A 20,300-nucleotide genomic window follows, 5' to 3' on the forward strand; every position below is an offset into this window, starting at 1 on the left:
AAAAACACATGCACATGTGTATGTGTATGTGTGTATGCATGTATGTATAAACTTTATTCAAATTATATAAAACACATTTCATAAAATTATGTGTGCACACATGTGTGTCTGTATTTAAAAAATTATCATATATACAACAAATTACATAGCATAATAAAATATTAAGATATTGTTAGGAATATTAAAATTTAGAAAATTTTCGGTATTTTGAATGAATATTATAATTAAAAAATTTAGTGCATGTTTTATATTTTAATTATAAAAGTGTATATATATATATATATATATTAGATTGTTTTTGTTTCGTGTAACAAATAAGAACTAAAAAAATGTATGTATGTGTACGTGTATAATACTATACAATATGCATCTTTTACTGATTCTACAAAAAAAAAAAAAAAAAAAAAAAAAAAAAAAAAACATGCATCTTTTACTGTATAGATAGGGTACACAAGTGACATAAGTTTTCTAGTTCTTTCTCTTCCTAGTTCCTACCCCAAAAATAATGAGAAACTTTGATTTTCATGGTAAAAGAAAAAAAAAATTATAGGAATTTTGGTTGAAGTCAATAGAAGTTATTAGTTGATTATTTTTTTTCCCCTTGATGTGGAAAATTATGTTAGCATTAACATTTTTCTTATTTACGATATAGCATTTTTTTTTTCTGACCATTTATTGAATAGGATTTGATTAATTATATAAATTTTTTTTTTTTTTAATATGAAAACGTCAACTTTCATTCATCATGAAATTGAAAAACAACAGAGAGTACAACCAGCAAGGATTACATCTAAATACAATCGTTTTGGATCAAGTGAGAGATCATGGAAGGATAAGTCCCTTTCCAGAGCTAAAGTATACTTGGGTGATTTTGTAAAATTCTTCACGAGCATTTTTAATGTACTACTGTTTTTATTCACCCACTTTGGATATCCCATTATATATCCAGTTGCTTTAAAAGCTCAGGTTCACAGCTTGCTTTGCTTAACTGTTATGATTCCCGTGATTATGTGAAATATATAATTAAAGTATACTTGGGTGATTTTGTAAAATTCTTCACGTGCATTTTTAATGTACTTCTGTTTTTAATCACCGACCTTGGATATCCCATTATCCAGTTGCTTTAAAAGCTCAGGTTCACAGCTTGCTTTGCTTAACTGTTATGATTCCCATGATTATGTGAAATCTATCTTAACATGACAAAAGAAATCGAGCTGACAATGATCAATTGATTGTAGGACCTTAATCTTTTTTGCCAAAATTGTAATGTGATAAGTGGTTGTGTATCAATTACAACTTTCGAATAATTATTAGGTGTTCTCAAAACACGATGACGTAATGCATCTTTCTTTCACATTTATAGTAAATCCTACTAATTAAATTCATTGATAAATCTACCATGAATGTGAGATAAATTAGCATCATGTCACTGTACTCCGAGAGTACCCAATAATTATTAGTTCTGAGTTCCTTATGTTCCACCAATCATAATTTGTTAAATATCACTTTTTTTTCTTTCCTTAAAAAATAACAAGACTCTAAAATGAAAAAACAATTTATGTGTGTGTGTGTGAAATAAAACATATTGCATTTAATAAAGCATGAAATGAGTCAGTAAATTTGTATTCATAGTTAAGCTATTTGTTATTTGAAATTAACCAAAGCCTTAAATATGGATTCTATGAAACCTAATGAATACTATCATAGGCTCTAAGGGGAAAAGGTTTGTCTCCAAACTAGTTTGGAGAGAAACTCTTCAAACTCCTCCTATATCTTTTTATTGAATCGAATTTTGAAAATCCTAACCGTTAGATTGCATATTCTTATTATATCATTCATACTTGAAAATTTTCAAAAAGATCAAAGATCAATAACTATGGTATTAATGGCATGTTTAAATTTCAAGTTTTTGTGGTAAAAAATTATGCATAAAAAATAAGTTCACTAATTGAATAGTAAAGAACATTCGATTTGAATGAAATTTGACAAGTGTGTTAAGAATATAAAGAACATACAATCCAATAGTTAGATTTTCAAAATTCACATCCAACAAAAATATATAAGGGAAGTTGAAGAGTTTTTCTCCAAATTAGTTTGGAGATAAACTTTGTTCGCTCTGAAGTCCTTTATCTCTCATTGAAAATGCACTCATACTTTCTCATTTTTATTCGAATGTAAAAGAGATGTTAGACAAAGAACCTAAAGGCCCAAAAAAATTCAACATCAAAACTCTCTCTCTCTCTCTCTCTCTCTCTCTCTCTCTCTCTCTCTCTCTCTCTCTCATTTGAATTGTGGCTAGTTTCTTCGTGTGTTGGAAAAGTTGTTGAATTTTGTTTCATAGTTAATCCTAACATAGGAGAAATTATGAGGTCCACATGGTAGACAAGTGATGTGGTCCACCATTCCACTAAAAAACTTCCACCTATTTAAAATTGTTGGTTAGAAAATTTTTTTAAACAGAAATTAATTACTGACTCAGCAATTTTAAACAATTGGAAGTTTTTTAGTGAAATGGTAGACAAGTGACGTGGTCCATCAGGGAACTCTATAATTTCTCCTAACATAGATGGATCTTCCATTAGGAACCTAGGCTTGGCCTTTAAGAGCTTTGTTAGGATAGTGGGATCGGCCAAAATTGTGAGTAATGAGGAATAGGCTCATGTTACAGCTAATCTAAATCTTCGTATTAAAAATTGGGAAAAAGTTAATGGATGTCTTAAGGGCATTGGTTTAGAAAACATTTTTAGAAACATTTTATGGGAAAAGAAAAAGTAACTGATTTTTTTGACAATTTTTTATATTTTCTATAAAGTAATATCAAAACATTCCTAAAATAGTCAATTAATAAATGCCTTAAGAGCATTTGTCAACCAAACCCTTTGGTGGTTGAGTTGGATGTGAAAATATCGTCGATTTGTTAACTAGTAATAGATATAAGCTGAATTCTCCTTTGAGCCCATATTGATGATGCAATTCTATGTTTACTTGAATCACATCAATGATTGGGTGCTTTATCACTCATATCTTGAAACTAAGTGCCTGTTTAGTAAGAGATTTCTACTAAAATTGTTTGTATATTTTGGAAATACGTGAAAGTGAAAAAGTGTGTGAAAATACGTGTAATATTGTTTAAACACTAAGAGAGCGTTTGGATTCGGCTGAAAAAAACTGCGTTTGCGTTTTGTCTGCTTTTTTTTTTTTTTTTCACGCGTTTTGGAGCGTTTTGGGTGTTGCGGCTACTGTTCATGCATTGTTCAATGAACAGTAGCTGCAAACTTTGACTTTTCAAATTTTTTTGGACCAATCACAGCACATCGTGTACTGTTCACGGACCCACAAATTTCACTTTTCAGCAACTTTTTCATTAAAAATGGGTCACATGATACTATTCACACATTTAAAAATTATTTCGCTACAGTGTTTTTCAGTTTTCAGTTTCAGTTTTCAGTTTTCAGCTGTATCCAAACGGACCCTAAAAACTGTTATTTAAACAATAATAACAAACAGACCCTAAATATGTTGACACACTGTTAAAAAATATTTCTTAGTGTTCCTAATGGAGATATCTAGAGTGAAATCACTCATATCCCACTATAACCATTGAATTGTGATATATAAAAAAATGCGTTGACTCACTAGGAAAAAAAAAGGCAGCTTTTCTCGTAATGATTCATTAGGAATTTTTCTTAAAAAAATCATTTGGATTTTTTTATAAGCTCTCCAACCGTTTTTACTTCACTTCCTGTGCTAATAATAAATATACTTACTAATTATTATTTTATATTGAGATTAAAAAATAACACATTAATTTATAAAATCTCTCTCTCTCTCTCTCTCTCTCTCTCTCTCTCTCTCTGTATATATATATATATATAATTGGTAATTAATTTATAATGTAACATCACTCTTAAATTTTTTTTTTTTTAATATAGACTTACAATTATTTTTAGTTTAATATTATCCTTAAGCACCTAAAACAAAATATTCTAAAAATATAAATACCTAAAACAAAACAAAACAAAAAATGAAACAAAATGTTTGAAATTGTGGAAAGATACCACTAGATGAAAATTGTCAAGTTTAAGAGAGGTTGATGGCTCTGTAGCCTTCAATGCTTGGATTATATAAGGTTTTTATTAAAATAATTAGGAAGCTTCTAATATCAATAATTATTTTATACATTTACTGTATACTGTACATCCTTCTTTTTATAGTACATGGATGTCATGGTCATGTGAAAACCTCTTCTAAGATTGATTTGAAACAGCTCCGTGAAGAATGCACTTTGGGCTTCTTGATAAATTGGGTATAGGCCCAGGATATAACATATATAGAGAATTCAAACTGAACTTACCCTGATTTCTAACGCCAATACTCTTTGATCGAAGTTCTATATGGATAGACACTCTCCACAACACCAAAAAAGAAAAGGAGTTCTATACAGATTATAGATAGATCTTCAGCAACAGAAAATTGTTTTGCGCAATTTATTCTTCAAGCCACTTGAAAGCTTAACCAAAAATGATAAAAATCTATGCTTCAAACTATATATCACTCTATTCAAATTTTTAAACCACAGAATTATTAATAGGAATTGAGTCAAACCTGTACAGAACCAGGTTAATTTAATTGAATTGTGATGCTGCTCTCTGGAAAGTAAATTCAGTTATAATTGTAGTGGCTAGAGATTGGAGAGGAACGCTTGGTGTTTGTTTTCAGCTGGTTGGATAGGCTGAGTCTCTACTTTTTGTTGTTATAATAAAATTATTCCTTTCATAATAATAATAATAATAATTTATCAAAATTCTTCTAACTATTATCATTATAACTATTGAATTCAAAATTATTGATAATAATTTTGATACATTATTGATAATAATGTGGTGAGTGATTATTGATACTACCGCTACAAACTATTTTACAACATTTTTACAACTGTTGATGTAGCTAATTTCTTATTGGTTTTCTTCTAGACTCACCATTAACATTACTTTTTTTATTTATCAATAATCACTCACCACATCGGCAATTTGTAAAAAAATTTGTATCTCTAGCATTAGTCTTCCCCCTAATGTCAGTGGAAACTTCAAGATTATTTTTTATGGGGATCAATAAAAAACACAAATTATACAAAATTTAAAACAAAAGAGAACTTGAATATATCGATGTAGGGACTGGGTTTGGGCACTTTCCTAAGGGACAAGTGAATTGAAGCCCAGCAAGCCCGTAGAGAGTGGATGGAAGAACTGGGTTATAATGAGTGTAACAATAATTAGAGATGATTTAAAGGATGAATAGGTAAAACAAATATGGGATTAAACAAGCAATTCAATCCTCGACACTGATCCGAGGAGCTTCAACTTATATATTTCTTGAGTGACAATGGTAATGGTTACAAAGTTAGTTCAGATCGCTACAATGTATCTTCTGGTCAAAAATCTAATCCCTTTCCTCAGTGCTCCTTCTTCCTTATATACTACTTTCCTTCCTTATCTTCACCGTACACGTGCAGGTCGGATCTGATGTTGTTGGTCTTTGTCACATCAACCTCCTCCCAAAGCTCTTAGGTAGTAGCTGTGAGTCTGAAAAGCCACTGCTCAGGTATCATTTCTACATTAATGCGGCCAGCGTGTTAGTTGTGGAGCATTTAATGTGGAGGCAGCAGCTTTTCCTAGAATTGCTCTACCGCCATGCTCCAATGTGCTTACTTTCTGTACTTATCTTTTCCTTGAGATGCTCTGGAAGATTGTCTTTGTCGGTAAATCAATTTTCTTCTACATCAACTTTTGCTAGCCGAGGACAGCATTGTCTTTGGCACAGTTTTCTAAGTCGTAATGATTACCACTGTCTTCTTCATACACGATTCTGGACCTCGGCATGGGCCTCAGGCCCAGTACGAAAGGTGGATGTGTGTCACTGGGCTTTATGACCCCACAATCGACATCACAAAAAAACAAAAAACTAAAATATAAAGCTAAAAACACATTGCTTTCTACAATGTTTCATATTTTGAAATCGTTGCATGACGTCTTCATTATTAATCCTATGAGTTATATCTCTTTCAATGTACACAGCTAAGTAATCATTCATTCATTCATTGATCTCTCATTTGATTGATTTATTTCAAATTTATTAAGATGTAAATGTGCTTTTTCTAAGGTTTAAGATTAGCAAATTTCCACTTTTGCTGTTAGGCTTATTAATTTTTTTAAAAGATTTTAGATCAAATTGGTTTGTTATTGGCCTTTTTTTGTGTTTAAAAAGACTAAGATATTGTTATGAGGATCATATTCAAACTTATTTTAACTAGGTTTAAAAAAAAAAAAATTAGGGTCAATGTATTCAAATTTTAATTTTAGGGGGTCAAAACCAACAAAAAAAAAAAAAAAAAGTAAAACATATTAGGATAAACTACAAATTTTTTCCCTATTCTTTTAGCTAAATGTCAATTTAGTCCTTAACCTTTTGTTATTGGGTCAAATTAGTCCTTACAATTAAGTTATAGATGAGAAATACTGACGTGGCTAATAGTTAAAATGAAAAATAATTTTTATGATAACTCAAATGCCAAGTATGCTTATTAAACTTTAAAAAATGAAAATAAAAACTAAAAGGTCTCACATTTGGATCAAAATCCCTAAATCAATCACGCTCCCAAACCCAATCTGTTTCACCCACACCAACAGTACCCATACCTTGTAGATAAAAATCCCATAAGGGCAAACATTTGAGTTGGAGATAAAAGAGTTTAATAGAGGGCTCTGATCATAACCATCCAAAGAAGTCATTTGCAACTTAATTCCCTTCTTTCATGTCCTAAATCTCTCCAAGCGTGAGCTTGTCTGGCATTGTTTGAGCATATCTACTAAATGTGTTTTCAAGATTCACGTTCTCCTCTCTGAACCAAAACGTGTAGCAAATTGGGGATGGGGTCATGGGCGTGATTGATTTAGGAATTTTGATCCCAACATGAAACCTTTATTAAGCTGGTTTTTTATATATATAAAAATAATAATAATAATCTTAGTAAGTCATACACGTGACAATCTGATTTGGCAAAAATTATTTTTTATTTTGGTTGTTAGCCATGTCAGCATTTTTCATCCATCACTTAACAATAGGAACCAATTTGACCCAATAACAAAATGTTAGAAACTAAATTCACACATTTGAAACATTAGGGAACAAATTGACATTTAGAGTGCGTTTAAGATTTTTTTTTTTTTTTTTTTTCAGCGAATGAACAGTAAAAGTACTGTTTATACACTGTGCGGGAGACAAATTTTACTGTTCATATATTGTTTTGCACACTGTTCATGGGACCCACAATCACTTTATTCAGAAAAAAAATATTAAAAATGGGTCCCACAGTACTATTTACACATTTAAAAATTATTTTGCTACAGTGTTTTTCAGTTTTCAGTTTCAGTTTTCAGTTTTCAGCTGTATCCAAACGGACCCTTAGTGAAAATGATAAGTACTAAACTTGAAATTTACCCAACATATTGAATATTAAAAAAAAAAGGGGGACAGTTCAGGAGGTTCATTTGAACCCCCTAGACTCCAAGTGGAGCCACTCTTGCCTAAAGTGGGTATCCAAAACTCTTCGAGAATTTTTTCAAGAATGTGTAGTCCTTTTGCCCAATATACATCAAATAGTTACATGGAGTGACCTCAAAATGCTAATTAAGAGTCCATTTAGAAACCACTAATTTAGTTAAAACTAAAAACTTTTTGTTGAAAGTACTGTAGAAAAACAAGCTAAAAGCTAGCTAATTGTTTTTTTGCTGGAAGTACTATAGAAAAAACAAATTATGTGTAATTTTAACCCTATTGTAATGCTTGGATATGCAAAATGACTTCCAAACATGAAAAATAAATATTTAACAACAACAATAATAATAATAACTTCTTTTTTTTTGGCTTAGCTATAATTTACTATCAAGTTTGTTATATCATAATTAAGATACATATTTTATCAAAATCATCAATTAGAGCTACCATAAAAATACCATAATGTTAATGGTAATTATAACAAGAAGTTTTTAGATTTTGACAAAAAAATAGCATAATATGAACAAAAATGAAGCTGGCTTTTTACACAATTCACGGGCCAACACTAACAGTGCAATGGGACTTATTTTAGGAGAAAAATAAGTTAAAAAATAAAATAAGTTAGCTTTTCATCAAATCTCAAACACAACCTACAACCTAAGACTTTAGATTTTTGAATCCAAACTCTCATTGGTCCTTGGTAACCATTAGACGAATCTCTTGGGGTTATTATTATTTTTTGTAAAATACTTGTTAAAGATAGGTGACAGAACACATGGATAATATTAAAATTGAAGGTACCACAGACGGTACCACATGCGTATCGCTCTTTAAAGGGAATTATACTTAGTTGCATGAAACACATGCCAAATATTTTAAGTTATCGTTTGAAAAGCCTTTTGGAGCAAATTTGGCCTGCTTGAATGAGCCTTCCCTAGTGGACAAGAAATACAAATTTAAGTTGTTGAAATGATAACTTCATCTTAACTAAAAAAATAAGATTGAGAAAGGTAAAATCAATATATCCTAATAGCTAGGGTCTTTTTTTCTGAATCAAAAAGTATCTACAAGTGGTCAAGTATAGATGCATGTTTCTTTCAGAGGATTTTCTTAATTTCTTAGTCAAGTACAGATGGTGGAGGGGACTTTGTGGATTGTGGATTCCAGTGTCTTTGGTCTCCTCAGCTCGGTTGTAGGACTCGTGGAGAATGGAGAGAGAGCAAGAGATAGATGAGAAGAGAGTGGTCCAGGAGTTGTATATCAAGTCTGCTTGGAAGAGTATGTATTAGTTTTGTGGGATTTGGTATGAGAGAATAGGCTTCTTCACTGCCCTCATCCTCCTCCTCTATATCTGGTGGTGGGGATGGATGGTCGGTGGTGATGGAAAAGAGTGGTAGATTCATGTAAAAGTGCTTCTCCACCACTCAACAAATTGTAACAAAAGTTGTGTCCATAAAAGAATTGTTTTACAGTATGCTCAAGCTTGAACTACTAGTACTCCTTTGGTGCTCTCAGCAAGAAAATCCCAAAAATGAATATAGTTTCTCCCCCAAAGATGAGGTGTTTTTTCCCCCAGGATCTATCAATTGGAGGAGCACAACCTGATTCAAACCCCAAATACAAGAGATGAGTAGCAAGGTATTATTCAGATAATTAGATATCACTTCAACCTTAGACTTATAAGTTCATGCCACAATTTGAAAAAGATCAAATGTGTGTTTGAATACTGCTTATTTTGCTGAAAACTGAAAACTTATTGCTGAAAACAATAAAAACAATAATTTCTAGGTTATCGTTCACTGCTAAAAACAGTATAACTTTGCCTTAATGCATTATTCATGTCCCATGCATGGTGCAAGAGGCGCTTGTCAAAAAAAAAAAAAAGGCAAAAAGGCTAAAACGCAGACGTGATCTAAATGGACACCAAAACTCCAATTTCTTAAGCACCCTAAAAATAAGAACATAAACAATGAAAATAGTACTTCTCGAAGATTTATGGACGAGCTTTCATGTAAGAAAAGGCATATGCCTGACATTTACTTGCTCAAAGATATGAAATATATATAAATTAAACAGACCCCTAATTCTTCTTTAAACAACATAATTTCCACGTAATGTCTTCAAGGGAATTACCATTCTGGCTTCCCTTCACACATGGAAGAAATATCTCGTACACATTGAGACCTGCTATATATGGCTGATGCATAATAGAATTATTGATTCACATTACAGAGTTGCAGTAATAGATCCTCAGCAAAGCAAGAATGAGTTCACGTATCAGAAATTCCATTAGGAACAGGAAGAAAAAAAATGATCTTGTTTAGGACCACATCACTGAACCAGTTCCTGTGCAAGCTGAACTAAAAATTTTTGATATTCCAATATAGTAGCTTATTAAGAAGGAAAAAATCATAGTTGTCAAATCGTGAATCGTATCGTGAATCGTTTTTTCATTTTTATGTATCGTGTATCGTATCGTATCGTGTATCGTAAGATACACAAACACTATATAAAATTTATAAAACATTATACATATACATATATTTATTATAAAATTGAAACATATGCAAATGATGACTACTTTAATTATCACTTATGTTAAAGTATTTGACTAAGCTAACCAAATAAACCAAATGGAAATATATTTTTAACATCCATATTCAAAAGATAAAAATATCCATATCCAAATTCATTAGAGTTCAAAGTCACTACATATTATATTAGTCAAAATATTTTTTTTCCTAATCATATTCATCACTACCTAATCAAAATCATCAAAATCATCTCCATAGTCCAAGTCAATGAAGTTATCATCTTCATCATCTTGCAAAATCATTTCATCATTGGCATCTTCTTGTACATATTCTTCATCATCTCCAACATCCACTATCTCTTCTGGTTCTTCAACTTCAAAAACTTTTTCTTTACTTTTCTTTTTGGCATTCAAATTTCTTGGACCTATAAAAATAATAACAAAAAATATATATTGTCAAAATTAGCATTTTATTCATAATATAGAAAAGAAAATTTCAATTTAATATAAATTTATACCTCCCTTTCTTTTTCTACTACATCCTTCCTCATTAACTTCAAAGCATTCATGAATGTCCATCCATGAAGTATCTTCTGGCAAGCAAGGTTCTTCCTTTTCGGTAATCCATTCATCATCAGATTCCATATCCGATAGACAAATTGGATAATATGAGTCACCATTCTCTTCTCTCTTTATTTGTCTCAACTCCAAATTAATATTATAGTTTACAAACACCAAAGCATTCACTCTTTATTGCTCAAGACGATTTCTTTTTTTAGTGTGTGCATGATCAAAAGTACTCCAATTTCTTTCACATCCCGTTGCACTACAAGTTAGGCTTAAGACACGTATAGCTAAGTTTTGAAACTCTTTGCAATGTATTCCATAACTTTCCCACCACAATGCTATATTACCAACAAAAGAAATTGTAAAGGGCTACAATATAATTATGATAACAACAAATAAAAAGCTACATTAAGATGATAATGATAATAACAATAGCACATACCTGGCTTTTGTATTAAGGCTAAAAAATAAAAAATAAAAAATAAATTAAGAAGGCTTTTGTATTGGACCAAACTACCAAAATAGCCCAACTTGCTTTTAAAAAAATGGAAAAACGTTTTGGGCTAAATTTGGGCTGAAATTTTGGTTAAAAAAGCCTATTTAAGCCAATTGTTTATGTATCGTCCGATACAACCAATACGTACGATACGTACGATACATACAACTGTATCGTCCGATTCATATGCACCTACGATACGTATCAACGATACAACACTTTTTTCAAACGATACGATACGTATCGTACGATACGTATCGCGTATCGTACGATACTGACAACTATGGAAAAAATTATCTGAGACCTTCAGGATAGTATCTTAAACCGACAGTTTATAAAATAAATAAATAATGGAAAATGTTAACAAATGGCTTAAAAACATTGGTTTAGAAACTATTTTTAGAAATATATTATGAAAAAATGATAAAGCAATTAATTTTTTTTGACAACTTTTTATACTTCCCATGAAAGTGGTCTTAAAACTTTCCTAATATAATTTATTAACAATTGTCCCAAGGGCACCCCGTTAACATGACCCATAAAAAATTTAATAGTTGGGAGTGGGGGTATTTGAACCCTAGACATCTCAATTGGAAACATCGGGAAGTACTAGTTGAGTTACAAGGCTTTTAGTTACAAAAACAAATGGTCAAATTCAGTCTATTTCAAGAAAATATCAAGCCATACAGCCCATACCTAATCAATTTAATTTTCTAATTTAGACTGTTTCAACTAAGAAATCCACTCAGTTATGCAGTTAGATCTTTTCCCTTAAAGTCTACCCAGGTTGGCCTTGATGACTTGAGTATATGCAAGAGAATCACCCAATACCAAACCACAACTAAAAGATCAAGCTTTTGGTAAAATATCCAGCATAATTCACTAGAAAATTTTATTATTTAGACATAGATCGGGCTTAAATAAAACATCTGGAGTATTTCACAAGATAATTTTTATTTCAAACAACGGTTTAAACAAGTGGGGTCACTTTCCCCTTTTTCTGAGAAGAGCTTAAAATAGATCATGGAGATTATGAACAAATCCATGATAAAAGACAGGTGCCTTGCATTTTTGTCTATACCTTGCTTCTTCTCCTTTTTTTCTTTTTTAATTCTTTTCAGTCTATACCTTGCTCCTACAACATAGTAAGAAGTGTTAAATGTCCTGACTCAAAAAGGAGGTCTAAAGAACCCACATGTACTATTCCAATTCCAAACATTATTGGGAAACAACAGGAGCAATCATATATTATATAACATTAATTAAAAGGAGGGGGAGTGGGGGACTTGTAGTACATAAGGAATACGTATAAGATATTGTTCTAAAACTGAGGTTGTTAGATACAAAAGATCTATAATTCAACTCAAGGGCAATCAAGCATTATCCCAACATGACCAACATCTCCTGGCATGAACGGAGATAAAAAAATAATTGATAATAATACCAACAAATTTGCAACTTTTTATGGAGTACGTATAAAAAAATTTATTTTAGTTAGCCCACGGAAAAAAATCTCTTAATAAGTGGTCATGTTAAACCTACATCATCACATCTTTAACATGGAGAATCCTGACCAGCCAGCATCCTAGGAAAGATGAGAGCTCTCTCTTTTCTGTTTTGAAAAATAAGGTATTTTATTCAAAAGAAGGAGAGCTCAAAATGGTAAGCTTCCTAAAGAATGTAACAAAAAGAGGGATGAGAGCTTTCTCAAAATTACCTAACATATTTATTGGTCATGCTTGTTTGAGTTCTCGCCTAATCTTAGCAGCATTTCTCATCTTCATTACAAAAAAATCCATCACTAGAAATCAGACTGAAATATCATCACCAATAATCTCCACAAGAGCATGCTCCTTCCTTAAAATGGTGAAATCGATGAGCATCTCTAACAATGATTTCCCTTTCTGTAACCTTAGAGATAAACTTGGTAGCCGTATGACAGTCCCCACAAACTCTAAGATTCTTCTTTATTCTAATGACACTATCAGGTCTTGTATTTAATAGCCCAAAAACAATTGCCAGCTTCTCACTATGCACATTTAACATCTTCTCCTTCATCTCTTCCTCCACATCGTGCAATACAAAGTTCAGATCAGGCATGTACCCAACTTCTCGAATTCTATTTATCATCTTCTCCAACTCTGTATAGATCAAACTAGTTTGGGGGTTTGACTGATCCCCAGCCACAAAAGTATAGACCTTGTTTTCAATCTCTATAATTGTATGGCCAGCAATTTTCCTCACCCCTCTTCGTTTCATTAGAGCTCTAACCCTATCAGCATCATTTCTTTTGCCTGATGATGAGTAAATATTGGACAAGAGAACATACCGACCAGGGTTATCTGCATCTAACTCAAATAAATATTTTGCAGCAACTTCAGCTAGTTCTACATTTAAATGAATTCTACATGCCCCAAGCAAGGCTCCCCAGACACCAGCATCTGGCCTTGTAGGCATTCTCTCAATAAAATCACGGGCTTCATTTAGTCGACCAGCTCGACCCAAGAGGTCAACCATACAGGCATAATGTTCAGGTCTTGGTGTAACCTGAAAATCTCTACTCATGGAATTGAAGCATTCCCATCCTTCGACAATCAATCCACCATGACTGCAAGCAGACAAGACCGACAAAAATGCAACATGGTCTGGCTTTATTGAGGCCTTCATCTGATCAAATAGGTAGAGCGCTTCTCTACCATTGCCATGTATTCCATATCCTGAAATTAACGTACTCCATGAGACTATATTTCTTTCCTGCATCTTATCAAAATATTTTCTAGCATATACCAAACTTCCACATTTTACATAGAGATCGATTAGAGAAGTTTCAAGTGCTATTTGGTTTTTGTAAAATCTACGAGTAATGATCCCATGAACGCAGCGTGCATGCTGGAAAAATGCTAAATTTGAACAAGCATGAATCACACTCAAAAGGGTCACCGAATCAAGTAAAATTCTTTGTAATATCATCTGTTTAAAGAGCTTTAAGGCTTCAAGAGACAAATCAGCTTGAGCATAAGCTTCAATCATGGATGCCCAAGACACCAAATCCTTCTCAAGGATTCCATCAAAGAATCTTCGAGCAATGTCAATTCTCCCACATCGTGCATACATTACCATTGCTGCATTTTGGACAGATCGATCAAAATCAAGTCCATTATCTATCACAACTCTACATATATCATCAGCCTCATTTCCTCTATTTACACATGCCATAACATTTAATATAACAGCCCTGTTTGGTCTGATTCCTCCACCCAACATCTGTGAGAACAGCAACACTCCTTCTTCATAATGCCCATTTTGCACATATGCACCAATCATTGAACTCCAAGAGACTATATTTTTTTGGGGCATTTTGTCAAAAACTAGCCGAGAAGTATCAAGATGCTCACACTTACCATACATGGAAATGAGTGAATTACCAACATAAACATCTGATACATAGCCAAATTCCATCACGTTGCCATGAACTATAACCCCAAATTTGACATCCTTAACACATCCACACGCCTTGAGAACAAAAGGAAAAGTAAAATTGTCAGGTTGAATTCCCAGTTCTCGCATTTGGCTGTATAGAAGCATGGAACGGTAATATAGGCCATTGTCAACAAAGCCTTGGATCATTACATTCCAAAGGAAGACATCATTGGATTGGAAGGTTGAGAAAAGGGTGTAGGCATGAGACATGGATCCTAGAGAGGAATATTGGGCAATGAGGTTGGTTGAAAAAAAGAGGTTTAGGTGAAGATGTGATTTGAGCATGGAAGTGTGGACAGATTGCAAAGATCGAAAGGTCCTGCATTGCTTGATCAATGAGACACATGTGTCCGGCTCAATTGGTTGGAGAAGGAACTTGGTTTGTGCTTCTGCATGGTAGAAGACAAAACGTAACTGACAGTGTGGAGGATTCAATGCAGCTAGCTTCTGCATAAAAATAAGGTCCTTAGGATCAATGATTTATATGTTCCTGTTATTTCTCCAGCATTAAGACTATCATATTCATTTATATTTTATTATCTTCACTTTAAAATTATCTTTAAGAGAACAAGATAATAATAGGGTTTTAGAAGGACGATGAAGCTTGCTAACAAAATAACAAGCATTGCTTTTCTTTCAGTGATCATGTTCAAGATTCAAATTGTGTATTAGGGACTTTCAATTAAGCACCATTTGTTCACGTGTTTTTCCAGAACTACTATCAATTTTTTTCTGAATTCATTACTTTATCTACTTTAATTAATTACTCAACTCCTGTATGACTTATTCATCCTTTCACTGCCCCAAGAGAAGGAATTGAAAGAACTGTGTTAAGGGATGCATTTGTCGAAAACCCAGACTATTTTATCCAATCTACCAAAACATTTTTTTTTTTTTTTTTGATAAGTAAGAATCTACCAAAACATTTATGCTATGATAATAATAGATTGGTGAGAGATGTGGGAATTATATGCCTTAGTAAATTTACAACTGCTCACCAATAGGCTTCATATACAACATGAGACTTATTGGCATAAGAAAGATACATAAAAGAGCAATTATACTATTAGTGTGCTCAAGAACCTCCCATACCTTTACACAAATTCGCATATAGAATTCTGGAAATGGTGGTCTATGCAGAAAATCCGCAATGTTAACACCAAAACATCCCCTAAAGACAAAGGAAGAAAAACATTTAAGACAATAAATATGTAACCACTCAGTCCCAAATTTAGGAAAGCAGTTGATCAATTATCTCACAATTCACTTTTAATTGGTGAGTAAGCTAATTCTATTGTCATAAAAACATGACTTTAAGCCCTATACACTTCTTTTTTCTTTTTCTTTTTTGAGAAGGAAGCCCTATGCACTTTAGTAAATACAACAGAACTAGCACCAAACCTCATAAACTATATAGATCACACCCAAACATGACATGAAAGACAAACAAATTCTTTTTTTGTTGCAATCCTTCTTATTAGAATTCTTTTTATTTTTAAAATCCTTATTACACTATCATTTCATTACTTAAATTATTCTCTTTTCTAGCTTCTTCTTTTTCTTCAACTTCATAAGTCATTGGAATCCAGTTCTTTTCTCTCCTCGTATTCAGTTTTTTCAAAGGTCATACCCTGTGCACAACACTCCTGCTTATGCCAAGTCTAGAAGAGGTGATTGGTATGCAGCCTTACCCTCAACTTTTAGAGAGGCTAATTCCCAAACTTGAGTCAGTACTTATATCTTGGTCCAAATTAGTAGCACTATAGCTAACTCATGATTAAGAATTATCACTCAACTTAAATTTTGAGGGAAGAAACTAATTAGTTTCAATATATCAAATTGTGAAAAAAAATAAATAAATAAAAAACAATAAATAAAAACCTCCATGCATTCCAATGCATCATTGAGCTTAGGTATTGGGGAAATAACACCTTGGGAAGCCTCAAACATATATGGACACCACCTTTGAGTTTGGGCCCAATTATGCTACATTAATCATTCACTCTTGTTATTCTTGTTCAATGTGAGACTTCACTCACACATGTATTCTCAACATTAGGTTATAATGAACATCTCAAGAACTTCTTGCACCACATCACCCTACAAATCAGCATGAATCCATGTTTTACTTCCCACTCTTCATGCAAGCTAAAGATAATACCCCCCCCCCCCAACAAGACAAAATACTCCATACAAGCAGACAATTGAAAAATGAGAACACATTAATTTCATTAACTACATAAATAAATAAAATTTAACAGAAACACAGAAATAATTAGACTTCCCAGTAATGGATACAAACAAAATTCAAATTTTAATAATTCATTTATTTCTTCTCTTTTTCCCCTCTTTTTGTTTTTCTAGGGAAAGTAACACAAATCATGGGCAACATATGTAAATAACTTAAACAAACACAAACAACTAGAAGAAAATTCAAAGGTTGAACTTTTCCTTTTTTTTTCTTATTCACTCCATTTGTTTTGATGTAAAATATTTGCAAAGGTAAAATATTTTACATGTAAAATATTTGCAGGAAAATATTTTCATTTTACAGTGTATGGTAGTGTATATGAAAATGTTGTATAAAATATTTTCCAGTGTTTGGCACAACGTAAAATAGAAATAAAAAAAACTAGTAAAACTTTAAAATTGTATTGAGACATCACCACCAATGGCTAAGGTTGAATCTACTTATACAAGTTCAAAATAATGAATAACATTGATTATGATCATTTAAGGGATACTATGATAAATTGTACTGAGACATCACCAATGGTTAAAAAGGTTAATCTACTTATAGTACCACTTCTTTGAGCTTTACCTGAAGCTTGTAAATCATCTTGTAAACTTCTTTTGTTGTAGAAAGCTGTGTAGAGAAAATGTGTAATTAGCTAGTGCACAGAATTTTGTGCAATAAGCAATTGACCAAAACAAGGAGACAAGCATACAATTATATTAAGCATATCACTAATTAAACTTTCAATGAATATATATATATATATATATATATTTAGGCAAAAATGTGTAAGTTTCAGGCTAGCATCCAAGTTGTATCTACAATCAAAACAACGACCACAAAATGACCATTAACTATTGGATCCTTGCATCATCATAATTCCAGCCACATTTTTTATTTGAGTGGTATAACAATAAGAAATTGGAGTTGACTGTATAAATTCTTTATTTATAAAAAATGAATAGTTCAGCTCAACTGATGCTGTAGCAATGGACTGGTCAGAGAAGAATTATGCACAATTGTACCCCAAAACTAGTCTTTTGGCCCCTACTCAATTCAATAAGACTATTTGGTCCAATAAACCTCCAAGGTAACTCACTATATGTGGTAGATAGATTATTGAGAATTGACAGCTCAGGATATCATATGATTTCCTGACCATCTCTCTATTACTCTGACTTGCCCCTTTAATCTTTCTCTCTCTCATCAATCTAAAGATTATATTAAATCAGATCTGTGAATAAATTATAAGTCAATTAAACTCTCAATTTGATTCCGGATAATTTCCAATAGCAAACTGTAATTGTCTCTAGCCCTTTCTATATCAGACCCAAACCCCGATTTCCCCAGATTAAAGGCGGAAGTGGTAGAGTTCAGCTGCTATTCTGCGTGATGAACTTAGCAAAATCATCACTTTGACATAATTCCAATACATGTAGCCTCTGGAACAATGTTTATTCCTACTGCTTTGGTAAGATAAGAGAAGATAGAAGGAAAAAGTTAAATCCCTTTGAGTTTTGACTCCCACCCTTAAGTCAAACTACTTCACTCATTCCATTCCAGTTTCGACCTTCACCCCCTACACCATAACAGTATTCAATACTAACTCTACAGTCTACAGACCATGAACCAGCAGAATTCAACTCAATATAATTGTTGCTTGCCAAAGGCATTCCATTCCAGGTACAAGCCCCTCCATAAAGGTTTCCTCCTACTACTTTTGTAGAAGGTAAGTGACAAATCACCAAAACCACAAAAATTAATAAAGCAGCAGTAAAGATGAGAAAGAGAATCTGTTAGTATTTTCATTTAACAATCACCCCATTGTTAAATGAAAGCTCAAAACACATATATCAGAATACTCTTCCAACTTCATAACTCAGCAAGTTGAGGTATAAAAATACTCTAACTGACCCTGCTGCTTTATTGTCAAGTAGCCCTAAACTAAGGAGTAACTAATTAACCAATAATTATGGTTGTATAAAATATAAACAGTGGATTAACTCAGACCCACCTGATTGATATGACCTATTTTGGATTATTTTAGCTAATGCTTTGGTTGGTATAAAATATAAACAACAGCCTTTAATCCAAGGAAAAAAGTGCAAACATGGCCTCAAAGGGAATCAAACATTGAATTCATATCAGATCTGCTACTTCAAATTCTAACAAGGAATCTTGGATCTCAAACATATATCATAAACTAGTATACAATAAGTTCATCACAAATTAGCATACTGCCTGCACACACACATTTTGCATTATCTCAGATAATGTTTTCAATCTTTGCTTAGACAGCCTATATCAATGTTTGTGATGACACAACCTATGCATGGCGTGCTAAGTCCCACAAGACTAGAGCAGTAGCTGCTATTATTCCAGCAATTACAACGGCTGGAATTTACCCAGGAGTGAACAATGGTGCTGTCATATTCATTATTTTGATGTAATCAATAGTTTTCACACCCTTGTGCATACATTCTGTAAAATAAATAAAACTAAACAAAAATAATTGACCAAGATAAGAACTATTAGTATTTTTTTACATAAACTGATTAACATGATTATGATCTCATATACAAATATACAGTGCTTCAGGGCCATTAGTTAAACATGGTTGTGGGGAATTGTTTTAAACAATCATCGAGTCCCTGTGTCCGACAATTCTAATCGGCATTTTTTTTGCTAATGTTAAAGTCACAGCTCCCAATGAATAGGCCAAGTATACGAGAACTCCTATCAATACATACATTGTGAGACAAAGTGCAAACATGGCCTCAAAGGGAATCAAACATTGAATTCATATCAGATCTGCTACTTCAAATTCTAACTAGGAATCTTGGATCTCAAACATATATCATAAACTAGTATACAATAAGTTCATCACAAATTATCATAATGCCACACATAAATAAAACCCCCCCAAAAAAAAACCCAGATCTGAAAATCATAAACCCTAACTCATATCAAACAACCAATGTCAAAATCATCAAAAATAAATAAATAAATCTCACACAACCAAATCAACACCGAAAAACCCTTATGAAAAATGATAAGAAATAAATTTGTGTAAAAAATTATGATTCATCAAAAATAAAACCTGAAACTTTGAGTTGTTTTTCCAGCAAGGAGTAGAAATCGAACCTAAGAAAAACCAGAGAAGGATTAGAGATGAAGAAAAACGAAAAGAAAAGGAGAAATCTAATCTAAAAAGGAAGAAAAGTACCTGGTTTTGCCGGCGTTGGGCGGCGCCGGCGGAAGTTGGAGCTGGCCGGTGGTGCCTTGGACCTTGGAACTGGAGATTGGCGGGAGAGGGGACCGGAGGTGGCTGGGTTTTTTTGAGAGAAGTCTGAGAGGGTGGCTGGATTTTTTTGGAAAGATATCCGAGAGGGAGAGTTTTAGCGCGAAAGTGCGAGAGTGATAAGCATCGGACT

The 20,300-nt window shown here is 32.6% G+C and overlaps 1 protein-coding gene across 3 annotated transcripts; it reads right to left on the reverse strand.

The window, feature by feature from the left end:
* Positions 1–10,216: 10,216 nt before the first annotated feature.
* LOC115991862 (pentatricopeptide repeat-containing protein At3g26782, mitochondrial-like) lies at positions 10,217–20,300 on the reverse strand. Of its 3 annotated transcripts, XM_031115814.1 has the most exons (7): positions 20,093–20,300; positions 19,967–20,010; positions 17,452–17,496; positions 15,723–15,801; positions 12,868–15,077; positions 10,606–12,762; positions 10,217–10,512 (listed from the first exon to the last, which is right to left on the reverse strand). In XM_031115814.1, exons 4-5 carry the CDS (start codon positions 15,738–15,740, stop codon positions 12,975–12,977), a joined length of 2,121 nt encoding a protein of 706 aa, XP_030971674.1. In that variant the 5' UTR covers positions 15,741–15,801; positions 17,452–17,496; positions 19,967–20,010; positions 20,093–20,300; the 3' UTR covers positions 10,217–10,512; positions 10,606–12,762; positions 12,868–12,974. The 3 variants fall into 3 exon arrangements, with proteins under 3 accessions (XP_030971674.1, XP_030971673.1, XP_030971675.1); XM_031115813.1 differs by having other exon boundaries at positions 10,606–15,077; XM_031115815.1 differs by lacking the exon at positions 19,967–20,010 and having other exon boundaries at positions 10,606–15,077.

This window comes from Quercus lobata, chromosome 5, assembly GCF_001633185.2.
Source record: "Quercus lobata isolate SW786 chromosome 5, ValleyOak3.0 Primary Assembly, whole genome shotgun sequence".
Taxonomy (NCBI): Eukaryota; Viridiplantae; Streptophyta; class Magnoliopsida; order Fagales; family Fagaceae; genus Quercus; species Quercus lobata.